We start from the raw sequence: 14218 nt of genomic DNA, 5'->3' as shown, positions 1-14218 counted from the left end.
GTCAGCGTTCCAATTCATCCCAAAGGTGTTCGACGGGTTGAGGTCAGTGCTCTGTGCAGGCCACACTGATCTTGACAAACCATTTCTGTATGGGCATCGCTTTGTTCACTGGGGCATTGTCATGCTGAAACAGGAAAAGGCCTTTCCCAAACTGTTGCCACAAATGTAGCGTTAAGATTTCCCTTCACTGGAACTAAGGAGCATCGCCCGAACCATGAAAAACAGCCCCAGACTATTATACCTCCTCCAACAAACTTTACAGTTTGCACTATGCATTTGGACAGGTAGCGTTCTTCTGGCATCTGCCAAACACAGATTCGGTCGTAGGGTTGCCAAATGGTGAAGCATGATTCAGTCCAATGGCGGTGAGCGTTACACCACTTCAGCCATCACTTGGCATTGCGCATGGTGATCTTAGGCTTGTGTGTGGCTGCTCGGCCATGGAAACCCACTTATGAAGCTCCCGACAAACAGTTCTTGTGCTGATGTTGCTTCCAGAGGCAGTTTGGAACTCATTAGTGCGTGTTGCAACCGAGGACAGACGGTTTTACACGCTTCACGCTTCAGCACTTGGCGGTCCCGTTCTGTGAGCTTGTGTGGCCTACAACTTTGCAGCTGAGCCATTGTTGCTCCTAGACGTTTCCACTTCACAATTACAGCACTTAGTTGACCCGGGCAGCTCTAGCAGGGCAGACATTTGATGAAATTACTTGTTGGAAAGGTGGCATCCTATGACGGTGCCATGTTAAAAGTCACTGAGCTCTTCAGTAAGGCCATTCTACTGCCAGTGTTTGTCTATGGATGTTGCATGGCTGTGTGCTCGATTTTATACACCTGTCACGAACAGGTGTGACTGAAATAGCTGAATCCACTGCATACATAGTGTAAAGGTAGATAAGTATAATGAAACAACAGCTGTCGTGCTCCTACCTTGGGGTCCATACTGGTTTGCCTGGGATCCCTGGGGTCCGTAGGGGCCACTGGAGCCACCCTGGAGGTAGGGCCTGGGCCCCATCCCTGGGTACATTTGTCCTCCAGGACCAGGACCAGGAGAGGGGTGAGGGGACATGGAAGGCCCCGACTGAGGTGGTGGTGTTGCAAACTGGGAGCCACACTGGTTTCTCTGCATGTTGGACATAAAGCCTGGAACCCACAGAGAGACAGCACTGACAACGGACTGTGCTTAAGAGTATTGCAGCCTATGTAGACACACATAAAGACACACAAACAAACAAACCTCATTTCTGTAAAGAGTTAAAGATTCACTCTTTATGCAGGGTGAAACAGGTGACTTGACGCATCTGTTCTCTCCTAACCTCCCTCTAAAGCTGTGATTGGGTGTAGAGGGGTGATCCTGACAATACTATAATCCTCTATAATGTCTTTAGGTCTTGTTACTCGAAGATAGTCATCAGTTTGTTCGTATGGCAAGCTGGCAGTGCATTGTGTGTAAGGCCGTATATACTGATACACTGTACATCGATAGGACTGGGTGACATGGAGGCCAGGGGAACAACCGATACACACACACACACGCACAAAATCGACTTGGCTTTCTGCTTTTGTGTGTGTGTGTGTGTGTGTGTCATTATAATAATCACAATAATATTGGTCCTGTTTCACACATGTACACGTGTGTATTATACTGTAAGCATGTGTGAAATGGGAAGGTGTTTTTTGTATACTCCAACTCAGAGAATGGGGTCAACGGCAACCCTGGAGCAATTAGGTTAAGTGCCTTGCTCAAGGGCACATCAAAAGATGTTTCACCTTGTCGGCTGAAAAAACAGTGTGTGTGTGTGTGTGTGTGTGCAGAAATTGCACTTGGGGAATAAGACAGCGATTTAACCATGACTGCTGTGTAATTCTAAGCTGTTCCAGGACCCGTGAGTTCTCAATTCAAGGAAAAGGCTCTCAGCTCAGCTTCCCTCCACCATTCAAATTGACATTTGAAGTGATCCTCACAGGGATTCACTATTATCACTGAAAGCCATTTCATTACAATCTAAACCTGAGAGCGAAGCCACAGAAAAGGTCTCCAATCTGCCTCGAATGGTAAAGGTCGCTGGCGCTGCAGCCAATCAGAAGAGATAGAGGCCTTCTCTAATATCCTGGATCAGCTTTAAATGGATCGGCTGCGCTTGGCTTACGCATGCACGTACGCACACACACACACACATGCACAGATCCACTACACTGAGAGGCTATACAGCTCTATAGTCCAGCTCTTTACTGAGTAGGGTTGTTAAAAGCAGGCCAGAGATGGCAACAGTATTTGTTGTCCTCCATATCGGCCTATTCTGCTGAGAGAGCGAGAGAGCATGTGATGAGGCTGTGAGAGAGAGGGAGGGAGGAAGAGAGAGCGAGAGGGGAGGCCTGAAAGTGCTTAGACTGCGAGCATGGGTTTAAGGGGGACATTATTCTAATGTTTTGCTTCCATTATCGTAATGGATTCTGAAAAACACTGTGTAAATTGTTTGGAAAAGGGATGGAGAGAGGAACATTGTGCAGACAGTTGCTAAAAGAAAATAACGCATTCAAGGATCCCCCCCCCTCCCTCCCCAGCCAGGCAGGCAGGCAGGCAGGCAGGTTGGCAAAGAGAGTAGAGCTTAGCTGGACAACAACAACTGGCAGCAACGGGAGAGAGGGAGTAAAAAAGTACATTCAACAGTATTCATGGAAATGAGAGCGGCTCTTAGGAGCAGCCACTTGGACCATGGGATTGACTCATATATTCTAAAAAGCAATACAGTATGTTAACCACTGTGCTTCCAGGGTCACGTGAAGCCAGAGCCGAGCATTACATTTATGTTTATTTTATGTAACAGCTCTCTCTCTCTCTCTCTCTCTCTCTCTCTCTCTCTCTCTCTCTCTCTCTCTCTCTCTCTCTCTCTCTCTCTCTCTCTCTCTCTCTCTCTCTCTCTCTCTCTCTCTCTCTCTCTCTCTCTCTCTCGAATGTTAACTGGTCCTTGGTGAGCTGTAGAGGAGCATAATACTCCATGTTAATGCTAGTCATCCTACCTCCTTTACACAAACCAACAGGGACAATGTTGTTTTACACGGGGCTAGTTCTATAGTTTTATTGGGTGTCATTTGCCTCATTCAAGAGATTACCTTTTCCCCTGAACTCAATACATTATTGGCCGTTGTAGAATGTTTAGAGGAAGCCTCAGTCAGGGACCATTCATTGTATGTAATTCACAGTATGTAGTCAGCCTCTGTTATCATGGCAATAACTAGCCTTGCATATGAGAATCAACTCAGCAAGTCAGAAGTGGATACACTTCAAAAAACTCCCTAACTCCTAGAACATAAGGTTTAGTGATTTCCAGACAGTAACAGTTAAGGTTTAACCAAGAATGGTTCCCATGACCTGAGCTGACCTCTCATCCAGTAATACATCACCTCTCCACCAGCCCCTCCCTGGGAACCCGCTGGTGAGGTGTTTGTTCTGTACCCACTGAACCATCGGTCTATTATACATCATTCACTGGATCAGAACATGCATCGCGGTAACATCGCTACGTTTGACCCCCTCTAAGGTGTGCGTGTGTGTGTGTATATGCGTCTGTGTACACCTTCCAGTACACAATCCCAACCCCTGTACCTGCTAACAGCCCAGCTATAGAACACCCTGTACCTCTGGCCATGATGTCACGTCCTGCCTTTGTCTGCCAGTTCCCAGAGAGTGTTGGGGAACAATGCCAGTGTCACTGAGAGGGAGGCTAATGCCTTCTCACTACCATAGCCAGGGTTGTAAGAGGCTTAACTCTCTGTCCTCAGACCCCTCCGCTCCTGCTCCACTCAGCCCAGATCCACAGCTCTACTCAACACACAGGTGGGCACTAACCTAGAGCTAATCTGCAATTACCGCACACACAATATACTAGAACACACAAACATGCAAGCAAGCACACACACACACAAACACACACATATGCATGTACACACACGCACACACTTTGTGGTCAGACTTACCCCTCTCCTGAGGCATGGGGGACTGCGTTAAGGGGGAGTGAGGGACATCCGACGTGTTGACGGGAATCTGGGGGGCCATCTGGGACCCTGTAAAGAAACACAGGAGGACAGAATGCAGTGAGACACATATTATCAGCACAAAAAGAGAGGGGCATGTTTTAGGGTAACACCACTCAGTAAACTGATGGAAAGCATAGGCCGAGCTGCTGTACTGTATCATCTGTGACAGTTACCTTCATTTTAATCTAACAACAACGAAACGCTTTGGCTGAAATGGATTCCTCATCCTTTCCCAAAGCCCAAGGTGAGATGAGTCAAAAACAAATAATTATTCTCAAAACATCCGTTTTTGCCCTGAAATGACATATTCTACTATAGAAGGACACACAGGTAAAGGATTCAGTCTCTGTCTAATTCTATTCTCCTCTATCCACATTTCATCCTCCTCCGAGGTTATTCAATTAAAAAGGCTTTGTCCTGGGTTTATAAAAAGACCATAGACAGGCCCACATAACATAGCAAAGGAGCATGTGTGCCTATGAAAATATCTCTTAGTACAGTGCAACATAGAACCAGTCATCACTGTGTGGATCTCTTATGGAAGCAGTGTAATTAAGGCAATCCTAATATAAACAAAGCCATCAAGGTGTATTGATCCCTGATGCTCCTCTTGTGCATTAGAAACCCATTACAGACCAGTGGGGCTGATTAGGGGAACGGAAGATGGACGTTGGTGGATTGATTTAACCCAGAGGAAGGTAAAACAGGTACACCTCCCTCACCTCCCTCTGCTACTGAAGGCTTGAACCAATGGAGAAAAAAGGAAATGATTCACGACAACAACATTTTGTTCCAAAATATGGGGAATGTGTGGCTAATGCTCTCCTTTTGCTAGCCACCGTGCTTCTACACCTGCATTGCTTGCTGTTTGGGGTTGTAGGCTGGGTTTCTGTACAGCACTTTGAGATATCAGCTGATGGCTATATAAATACATTTGATTTGATTTTGACTTTAAACAGAACCAGAAAATGAACAGCAAATTAAAGTAAATTTACACTGAACAAAATGATAAACACAACATGCAACAACTTATTTCAAAGATGTTACTAAGGTACAGCTCATATAAGGAAATCAGTCAATTGAAAGACATTCATAAGGCCCTAATCTATGGATTTCACATGACTGGGAATATATTTTTTTAAAGGTAGGAGCGTGGATCAGAAAACTAGTCAGTATGTGGTGTGACCTCCATTTGTTTAATGCAGTGCAACACATCTCCTTCACATAGAGTTGATCAGGCTGTTGATTGTGGCCTGTGGAATGTTGTCCCACTCCTCTTCATTGGCTGTGCGAAGTTGGTGGATATTGGCGGGAACTGTAACACACTGTCGAACATGTTGATCCACAGCATCCCAAACCAGCTCAATGAGTGACATGTCTGGTGAGTATACAGGCCATGGAAGAATTGGGACATTTTCAAGATTGCAGGAATTGTGTACAGATCCTTGAGACATGGAGATGAATGGCACGACAATGGACCTCAGGATCTCTTCACGGTATCTCTGTGCATTCTAATTGCCATCAATAAAATGCAATTGTGTCCATTGTCCGTAGTTTATGCCTGCCCATACCATAATCCCACCGCTACCATGGGGCACTCTGTTCACAACATTGACATCAGCAAACCGTTCGCCCACACAATGCCATACACGTGGTCTGCGGTTGTGAGGCCGGTTAGATGTACTGCCAAATTCTCATGTTGGATGTGGCTCATGATAGAGAAACCGCTCTGGTGGACATTCCTGCAGTCAGCATGCCAATTACACGCTCCCTCAACTTCTGTTGCATTGTGTTGTGTGACAAAACTGCACACTTTAGTGGCCTTGTATTGTCCACAACGCAAGGTGCACCTGTGTAATGATCATGCTGTTTAATCAGCTTCTTGATATGCCACACCTTTCAGGTGGATGGATTATCTTGGCAAAGAAGAAATGTTCACCAACAACCGATGTAAACAAATATGTGCACAGAATATGAGAGAAATAAGCTTTTTGTGTGTATGGAAAATTTCTGTGACCTGTAAAAATAGCACCAGCACTTTACATTTACATGTTTATATTTGAATATAAAATGTGTTTGTATTTTTGTTCAGTGTACATGACGCCCTATGTGGAGCCCACACTGTTCTCTGTGCTGTACGTGTGAAGAGAGAGAGAAAGGGCGATACACAGAGCACAGATGAGATGGTCACTGTGTACAGTGGTAAATACAAGACTGGAGGTGGCACACACTCCACCTAAACAAACCCAATTAAGTCAATGTAATTACTTTGCATAAACTGCATAAACAACATTTCCATCCACCCGCCTGCCCACACATACACACATTAACACTTACATACACAGAGATACAGAAACCCCCACACCCCCCCCCACACACACACACACACACACACACACACACACACACACACACACACACACACACACACACACACACACACACACACACACACACACACACACACACACACACACACCACCACAAGTTGCTCCAGCAGCAACTCTTGGCAGAGAGAATGTTCGATTAGCGAGTGTGTCACCCTGTTCCAGGGAGGGGAAACCTCGATGCAGCACTAACACTACAATAACAAAAGGACATCACTCTCTTCAGCCTCCACCACACCAGTGGCTGGGAGCCTCAGAACACACACCAGCCAGCCAGAGGAAGACGTGGGGTAAACTAAGAGGAGGAGCATGAAGAGTCATGTCCCCGGTCCTCAGAGGGCTAGGGGAATATGGGGAAAAGCAGGGTGGACAGGCTCAGCCCTTGTGTGGCTAACCACAATCAGCACATATTTTCAGAGGGTGGATTTTTGGTTGTCGCATCGGGGGCACATTAGAGACGTTTACAGACCCAATGACCCGTGACAACACCCCCTCTGCAAGGTCACCTTTACCCTCGTGCCCATCTCCTCTCTCAGTTAGGCAGGCTTGCTGCAGTTGGTGAGGGGGCTACAATGGGCTACAGTTGTCACATCACGTTTGAGCGGGTGGGAGGGTGGTGTGTGTATCTGTAGGATGGCAGTGGGGGTGAGGGCATGCATAGTGAGTAGCACCCTCTATCCTCCACTGCACTCTCTTCATCCCTATGTAGATACAGAGAGACAGAGAGAGAGAGAGAGAGAGAGGAGGGGGGAGACAACAGCCTATGGAGGGGAGGAAAAAGACAAGAGGTGAGAGGAAATAGGAAGGAGGAGGGGAGAGTACAGTAGGGAGATAAGTAGAAGATCTGAGGAAAAGGATAGAAAGTAGAAGAGGGCAAGACGAATGGAATTCAGTACCAGAAATCACTTCCTCTCCTTTCCTCTCTTCTCCTCTCCTTTTCTCTCCTTTTCTCTCTTCTCCTCTCCTTTCCTCTCCTTTCTTCTCCTCTCCTTTTCTCTCTTCTCCTCTCCTTTCCTCTCCTTTCTTCTCCTCTCCTATTCTCTCTCTCTTCTCCTCTCCTTTCCTCTCCTTTCTTCTCCTCTCCTATTCTCTCTTCTCCTCTCCTTTCCTCTCCTTTCTTCTCCTCTCCTTTCTCTCTTCTCCTCTCCTTTCCTCTCCTTTCTTCTCCTCTCCTTTTCTCTCTTCTCTTCTCCTTTCCTCTCCTTCTCCTCTCCTTTTCTCTCTTCCCTCCTTTCCTCTCCTTTCTTCTCCTCTCCTTTTCTCTCTTCTCCTCTCCTCTCCTTTCCTTTCTTCTCATCTCCTTTTCTCTCTTCCCCTCTCCTTTCCTCTCCTCTCTTTTTTTCTCCTCTCCTCTCCTCTCCTCTCCTCTCCTCTCCTCTCCACTCCTTTCCTCTCTTCTCCTCTCCTCCACCTTCATTTTTAATGAGCTCCATTGAATAATCATCTGAGAATAAAACAAACAGACAGTCCAGAAGGCCTGGCAGCACGTGTAAGACCGAGTCTGATTAATAATTCAACGATCAGGAGCCTTTCTCCTCAGCCTCCTGCCTCAGCGCTGCCTCCGTTGCAGAGAGAAGCAGGTTTAAATGTCAGCAGGCTTTACCTTAATCCCCCAACCCTCTGCCTCTCCAACACAGCATCTTTATTACCAATGACTGGCAACATTAGGGTGTTTGTTCACATGTCTGCTTGTGCTAACCAAAAGTGACTATAGCATGTGGAGGGTAGCTTGAAAGACGTGACTGTTGGAGGCTTTTTTCCACAACAGGAGTGATTCTGTATTGTTACTGGCACAAGGCAAGGGAATGTGTTGGGGGGGGGGGGGGCATCCACAGGTGCTCCAGGACACAATTAAAAGTTCTGTCAATCAGGCGGAGCACAATGGCTGGCTTGCTATCCTTCTCCCTCTCCTTCTCCCCTTCTCTCTCAAACAGCATCAGGAGTAATTTACACCTCACTATCGCTCTCACCTGGGACCTAGCTGTTACTCACAGGTCAGGAGCATCCACGGGAACACACACGCATACACACGCACATGTACACGCACGCACATGTGCACACGCAGTGTAAATTTAAAGCATAACGAAGTTTGTGGATGAACTAAGAGTATATGGGTACAGTATGCTGCATTAACTCACTACAGAAGTTAGAGAGGAAGTAACTGCGTGTTTGAAAACCCACCACTACTTGTGAAGAGGAAGGAGAATAAGATATCTACAAATGAGAGCCAAGTGTCTTTGAAGTGGTTCAGGAGTAAAATAAAAAATTATTGTAATTTCCATTTTGAAATGTTTAACAAGAACAACTTTTCCCACGATAGAAAGTGAAAGGCCAAAAGCAATGGAGTTCATGCATTTTTAGATAATGCTACCACTAAAACCCAATAAACTTTCAAATATTCCTCGGCAAGGATTGTTAGGGCAACGCAAGTCCCTTTGAAGAGGGGTTTCTTCTTTGAAGCTTTTTTTGAAGAGTTTCAAACGTAAATGCCACTGAACTGAGTTCAAAGACACACACGGGTACTTGTGGCCATATTCCTCTCTGTTTTTCAGGGTTACCAATATTAAGCCTCTGAGTACGTGATGCATCCCATGCAGATTCACCGTCAGCTCAGACCCACTGAGCACTGTATTTGATGATGAAAGGGAGGTGCGCACAAACACACACACACACACACACACACACAGTTGGATGAACAGCAGCCGTTCTGAGTAAGTTCATTAATAGCACTGAGTGCTACTGGACTGACAGGAGAATGAGGGAGAAGGGCTTGTTCAGTAGCCCCCCAGGTTGGTAGAATACACCCTGCAGGCACACACACACACACACACACACACACACACACACACACACACACACACACACACACACACACACACACACACACACACACACACACACACACACACAGGCAAGGTAATGCTAGTGTGTCTTTGGGGTCTGTAAGCCGTAAACAGCGGGTGGCAATAATTGTGGTTTAGGTCTCAATGAGCATAAGTCAATGATTTTCCAACCTGGGGCTACCGTCAAATGTGAGTTACCGCTCCCTGTAGGAGGCGGGGGAAAGTGCTGGGGCGGAAAAACGCTCTCCCATGGACCCCATTACTAAGCTAGCGCTGAGTTGGGCTGGGGGAGGTACGGCAGGCAGGAGGAAAAGTGCAGCTTAAGGTAAAAGCGAGACAGAGAGAGAGAGAAGGGGGGGGGGGGCAGCGCCAGAACAGCCAGCCAGTGTACCATGCTGCCTGCTGCAGGAAAATAATTGTGCACACTGCTCCAGGTTCCACTCAGCCAGCCAGCCCAGCGCAGAATGGGATTTCTCTAAAAGGCCGATACAGCAAGCTAGCATTTTGATTCTCCTTTTAACAAGCAGGCTATCCTAGAGCAGTTTCACTTTGTACTGTACCAACCATCAGGAGGCCAAGCTCCAGACCAGAGGGGTGTGGAGAAATGGAGAGAGAGAGGAAAGGAGGGAGGGAGAAAGAGGAAGCATAGGACAGGAAGAGGGGGATTCAGTGGGAAGTATGCTCCAGTGCTGTGCTGGCTCAGGAGGGGACAGAGGGACGGCCAGAGGCAGTGTTCCACACACACAGCAACTGAGGGACTGGCCATTGGAACTACCACTGGATGTACATTCACTAACGCTGCGCCACATCCCAACTAAAACAAAGGGATCTGGGATAACTTTCACATCTAATAGCCGTAGCATATGTCTAGAGCAATGTTTTGGCGTCTGCATTTTTTGGTTTGTTCCTTGTACTGTATCACAATAGGACTACGCCTCGGCTATGAGTGATTAAGCCAACATAGATGCTCAGTTGCATCTCCCATTGGTTCAATGATTTATTTTTGATCTTTCCAGACCTCACAGAACCCAGTCTATCAGCTGTGTTTGCTGCAACATCTTAATTACCATAGATACACCCCCTACCCTAAGTCTACATGCGTTATGATTAAAGCTAATGTGGCTGGCTAGTGGAGCACTGGAGGAAGACTGAGAGGAGGAGAAAGGGGCAGTGTGTGTGTGTGTGGGGGGGGGTACCCACGACTGACCTGACAAGTCTGTACCCTTCCTCGTCCCTCACCCTCCATCCGAAGATGCTCTCTCTCACGCCGTGACTCGCCCTGACCTTCAGAAGCTCCTCTAGCCCTGGAAGCACTTTAAGCGGGCACAGATAAACAGCTTACTCTCCAAAGCAAGCGCTCGTCAGGAAGCTTCAACCACATCTTTAGAAGAAAATGAGGCAGTGGTGGAGGGCTGAGGAGAGAACGAGGGCTGAGGAGAGGATGAGGGCTGGGGAGAGGAGGAGGGCTGGGGAGAGGAGGAGGGCTGGGGAGAGGAGGAGGGCTGGGGAAAGGATGAGGGCTGGGGAGAGGACGAGGGCTGAGGAGAGGACGAGGGCTGAGGAGAGGACGAGGGCTGGGGAGAGGAGGAGGGCTGGGGAGAGGAGGAGGGCTGGGGAGAGGAGGAGGGCTGGGGAGAGGAGGAGGGCTGGGGAGAGGAGGAGGGCTGGGGAAAGGACGAGGGCTGGGGAGAGGACGAGGGCTGGGGAGAGGAGGAGGGCTGGGGAAATGACGAGGGCTGGGGAAAGGACGAGGGCTGGGGAGAGGAGGAGGGCTGGGGAGAGGAGGACGAGGGCTGGGGAGGGACGAGGGCTGGGGAGAGGACGAGGGCTGGGGAGAGGAGGAGGGCTGGGGAGAGGAGGAGGGCTGGGGAGAGGAGGAGGGCTGGGGAGAGGAGGAGGGCTGGGGAGAGGACGAGGGCTGGGGAGAGGAGGAGGGCTGGGGAGAGGACGAGGGCTGGGGAGAGGAGGAGGGCTGGGGAGAGGAGGAGGGCTGGGGAGAGGACGAGGGCTGGGGAGAGGACGAGGGCTGGGGAGAGGACGAGGGCTGGGGAGAGGAGGAGGGCTGGGGAGAGGACGAGGGCTGGGGAGAGGACGAGGGCTGGGGAGAGGACGAGGGCTGGGGGAGGAGGAGGGCTGGGGAGAGGATGAGGGCTGGGGAGAGGAGGAGGGCTGGGGAGAGGAGGAGGGCTGGGGAGAGGACCAGGGCTGGGGAGAGGACGAGGGCTGGGGAGAGGAGGAGGGCTGGGGAGAGGAGGAGGGCTGGGGAGAGGGGAGGGCTGGGGAGAGGATGAGGGCTGGGGAGAGGACGAGGGCTGGGGAGAGGAGGAGGGCTGGGGGAGGGACGAGGGCTGGGGAGAGGAGGAGGGCTGGGGAGGGGAGGGCTGGGGAGAGGAGGAGGGCTGGGGAGAGGATGAGGGCTGGGGAGAGGAGGAGGGCTGGGGAGAGGAGGAGGGCTGGGGAGAGGACGAGGGCTGGGGAGAGGAGGAGGGCTGGGGGAGGGGAGGGCTGGGGAGAGGACGAGGGCTGGGGAGAGGAGGAGGGCTGGGGAGAGGAGGAGGGCTGGGGAGAGGAGGAGGGCTGGGGAGAGGACGAGGGCTGGGGAGAGGAGGAGGGCTGGGGGAGAGGATGAGGGCTGGGGAGAGGAGGAGGGCTGGGGGAGGAGGAGGGCTGGGGAGAGGACGAGGGCTGGGGAGAGGAGGAGGGCTGGGGAGAGGAGGAGGGCTGGGGAGAGGACGAGGGCTGGGGAGAGGAGGAGGGCTGGGGAGAGGACGAGGGCTGGGGAGAGGAGGAGGGCTGGGGAGAGGAGGAGGGCTGGGGAGAGGACGAGGGCTGGGGGAGGGAGAGGGGACGAGGGCTGGGGAGAGGAGGAGGGCTGGGGAGAGGAGGAGGGCTGGGGAGAGGACGAGGGCTGGGGAGAGGACGAGGGCTGGGGAGAGGAGGAGGGCTGGGGGAGAGGATGAGGGCTGGGGAGAGGAGGAGGGCTGGGGAGAGGGGAGGGCTGGGGGAGAGGACCAGGGCTGGGGAGAGGACGAGGGCTGGGGAGAGGTGGAGGGCTGGGGGAGAGGAGGAGGGCTGGGGAGAGGAGGAGGGCTGGGGAGAGGATGAGGGCTGGGGAGAGGACGAGGGCTGGGGAGAGGAGGAGGGCTGGGGGAGAGGACGAGGGCTGGGGAGAGGAGGAGGGCTGGGGAGAGGACGAGGGCTGGGGAGAGGATGAGGGCTGGGGAGAGGAGGGGCTGGGGAGAGGAGGAGGGCTGGGGAGAGGACGAGGGCTGGGGAGAGGAGGAGGGCTGGGGAGAGGACGAGGGCTGGGGAGAGAGGACGAGGGCTGGGGAGAGGAGGAGGGCTGGGGGAGAGGATGAGGGCTGGGGAGAGGAGGAGGGCTGGGGGGGAGAGGAGGAGGGCTGGGGAGAGGAGGAGGGCTGGGGGAGAGGATGAGGGCTGGGGAGAGGACGAGGGCTGGGGCTGGGGAGGACGAGGGCTGGGGGAGGAGGAGGACGAGGGCTGGGGAGAGGACGAGGGCTGGGGAGAGGAGGAGGGCTGGGGAGAGGACGAGGGCTGGGGAGAGGACGAGGGCTGGGCAGAGGACGAGGGCTGGGGAGAGGAGGAGGGCTGGGGGAGAGGATGAGGGCTGGGGAGAGGACGAGGGCTGGGGAGAGGAGGAGGGCTGGGGGCGGAGAGGGATTGAGTGGGGCTATGGCTATGCTAGATGGACCTTGATGGACCTTGGAGGAGAATAAGGCGTTTGATTTTCTACGGCGGGCAGCTCAAGCAGTGGCAGTGTTGGGTCATCAGCGAGTGAGGATGTCGTCTGAGTCCATTAGTAGTAATACAACAGTGAGTGCATCTTCTGCAGCTTTCATATACAAGCACACACTTACTAAGGTGGCAGAAAGCCTAGCGGTTTGAGCGTTGGGCCGGTAATCAAAAGGTTGCAGGTTTGAATCACTGAGCCGACAAGGTGAAAGAATCTGTCGGTGTGTCCTTGAACAAGGCATTTAACCAGCATTTGCTCCAGGGGCGATGTACTACTATGGCTGACCCTGTATCTGGCATATGTGACAAAAACACCATCACACACACAAATATCCCTAAAAGAATGTCACTCTCCTACTACAGATGAAGTTTGTTAATTTGAGCTAGTTTGCGATAGCAGGAAAATAGTGGACATTTTGTAGGGGTTGATACATTTTTCGTAAGGGAAAATCAAGTCTAAATTTCAAAGTGGAAATTACAAACTTACGATGCCTTTTTCAAATCCAAGTTAAAGATTTCCTGCATTGCACAGTACAGTCTTAGAGGTCAAAGGGCAGTCTCATCAGTTGGTCCCTGAGGCCCGTACACACACAGGGTTACATCACCGTGGCGATCAGAGAGACAACAAGGAGAAAGGCTGTGTCGCCCTAAGACTGTCAATGGGGTGGACACACTGTCTGTCAACACCCCTGAACAACAGAACATACACGCATCAAAGTGAACAGAATCATAGAGAGAGGGGATGAGGGATCACTAGTTACATCCCTACTGCGATGTTGGACTAGAGACTGTGTGAGAGAGAGAGGCTTTGATAACCAGCAGTGGACAGAGATGTAGAGATATCGTTCAGTGACGAGACGCTGGGTGTCTCGCAAAGCCCCAAAGTCTCTCCTTCTCCTCATCCTTCACAGCGTACTGAGTGCGCTCAGAGCGACTGATGGATTTCCTCAACGCGCATCCCATTCCGCCTGGCATACAGATGAGAGTAATGCCGTTTGCGTCCCCCGAAGCCGAAAAATGCGGGGTGCTCCGAATTGGTTTAGAGACATTGGTGCTGAGCAATGTGATTTCTGCTATGACTGTCACAAATCTAGCGCAACAGGAAAATCAATTTGCTGTGTGTGCCTCCTCCTGGCTCGAGGAGAATCCAAATGCCAGGAAACCCAAGATAATTTTACAGTCTATTCTATTTTGCTT

The 14218-nt window shown here is 50.9% G+C and overlaps 1 protein-coding gene across 1 annotated transcript in view; it reads right to left on the bottom strand.

Annotated features, from left to right (window-relative positions):
• The window catches only part of LOC135525999 (AT-rich interactive domain-containing protein 1B-like), a 230430-nt gene that overhangs the window by 49348 nt on the left and 166864 nt on the right, over positions 1 to 14218 (bottom strand). The window contains 2 exon segments of the mRNA XM_064954001.1: positions 931 to 1143; positions 3979 to 4065. Of these exon segments, the coding sequence (XP_064810073.1) occupies positions 931 to 1143; positions 3979 to 4065 (300 nt within the window).

The sequence above is a fragment of the Oncorhynchus masou genome, chromosome 32, assembly GCF_036934945.1.
Source record: "Oncorhynchus masou masou isolate Uvic2021 chromosome 32, UVic_Omas_1.1, whole genome shotgun sequence".
NCBI lineage: Eukaryota > Metazoa > Chordata > Actinopteri > Salmoniformes > Salmonidae > Oncorhynchus > Oncorhynchus masou.
The sequence above is the reverse complement of the archived record's forward strand: the minus strand, read 5'-3'. Positions and strand labels throughout refer to the sequence as shown.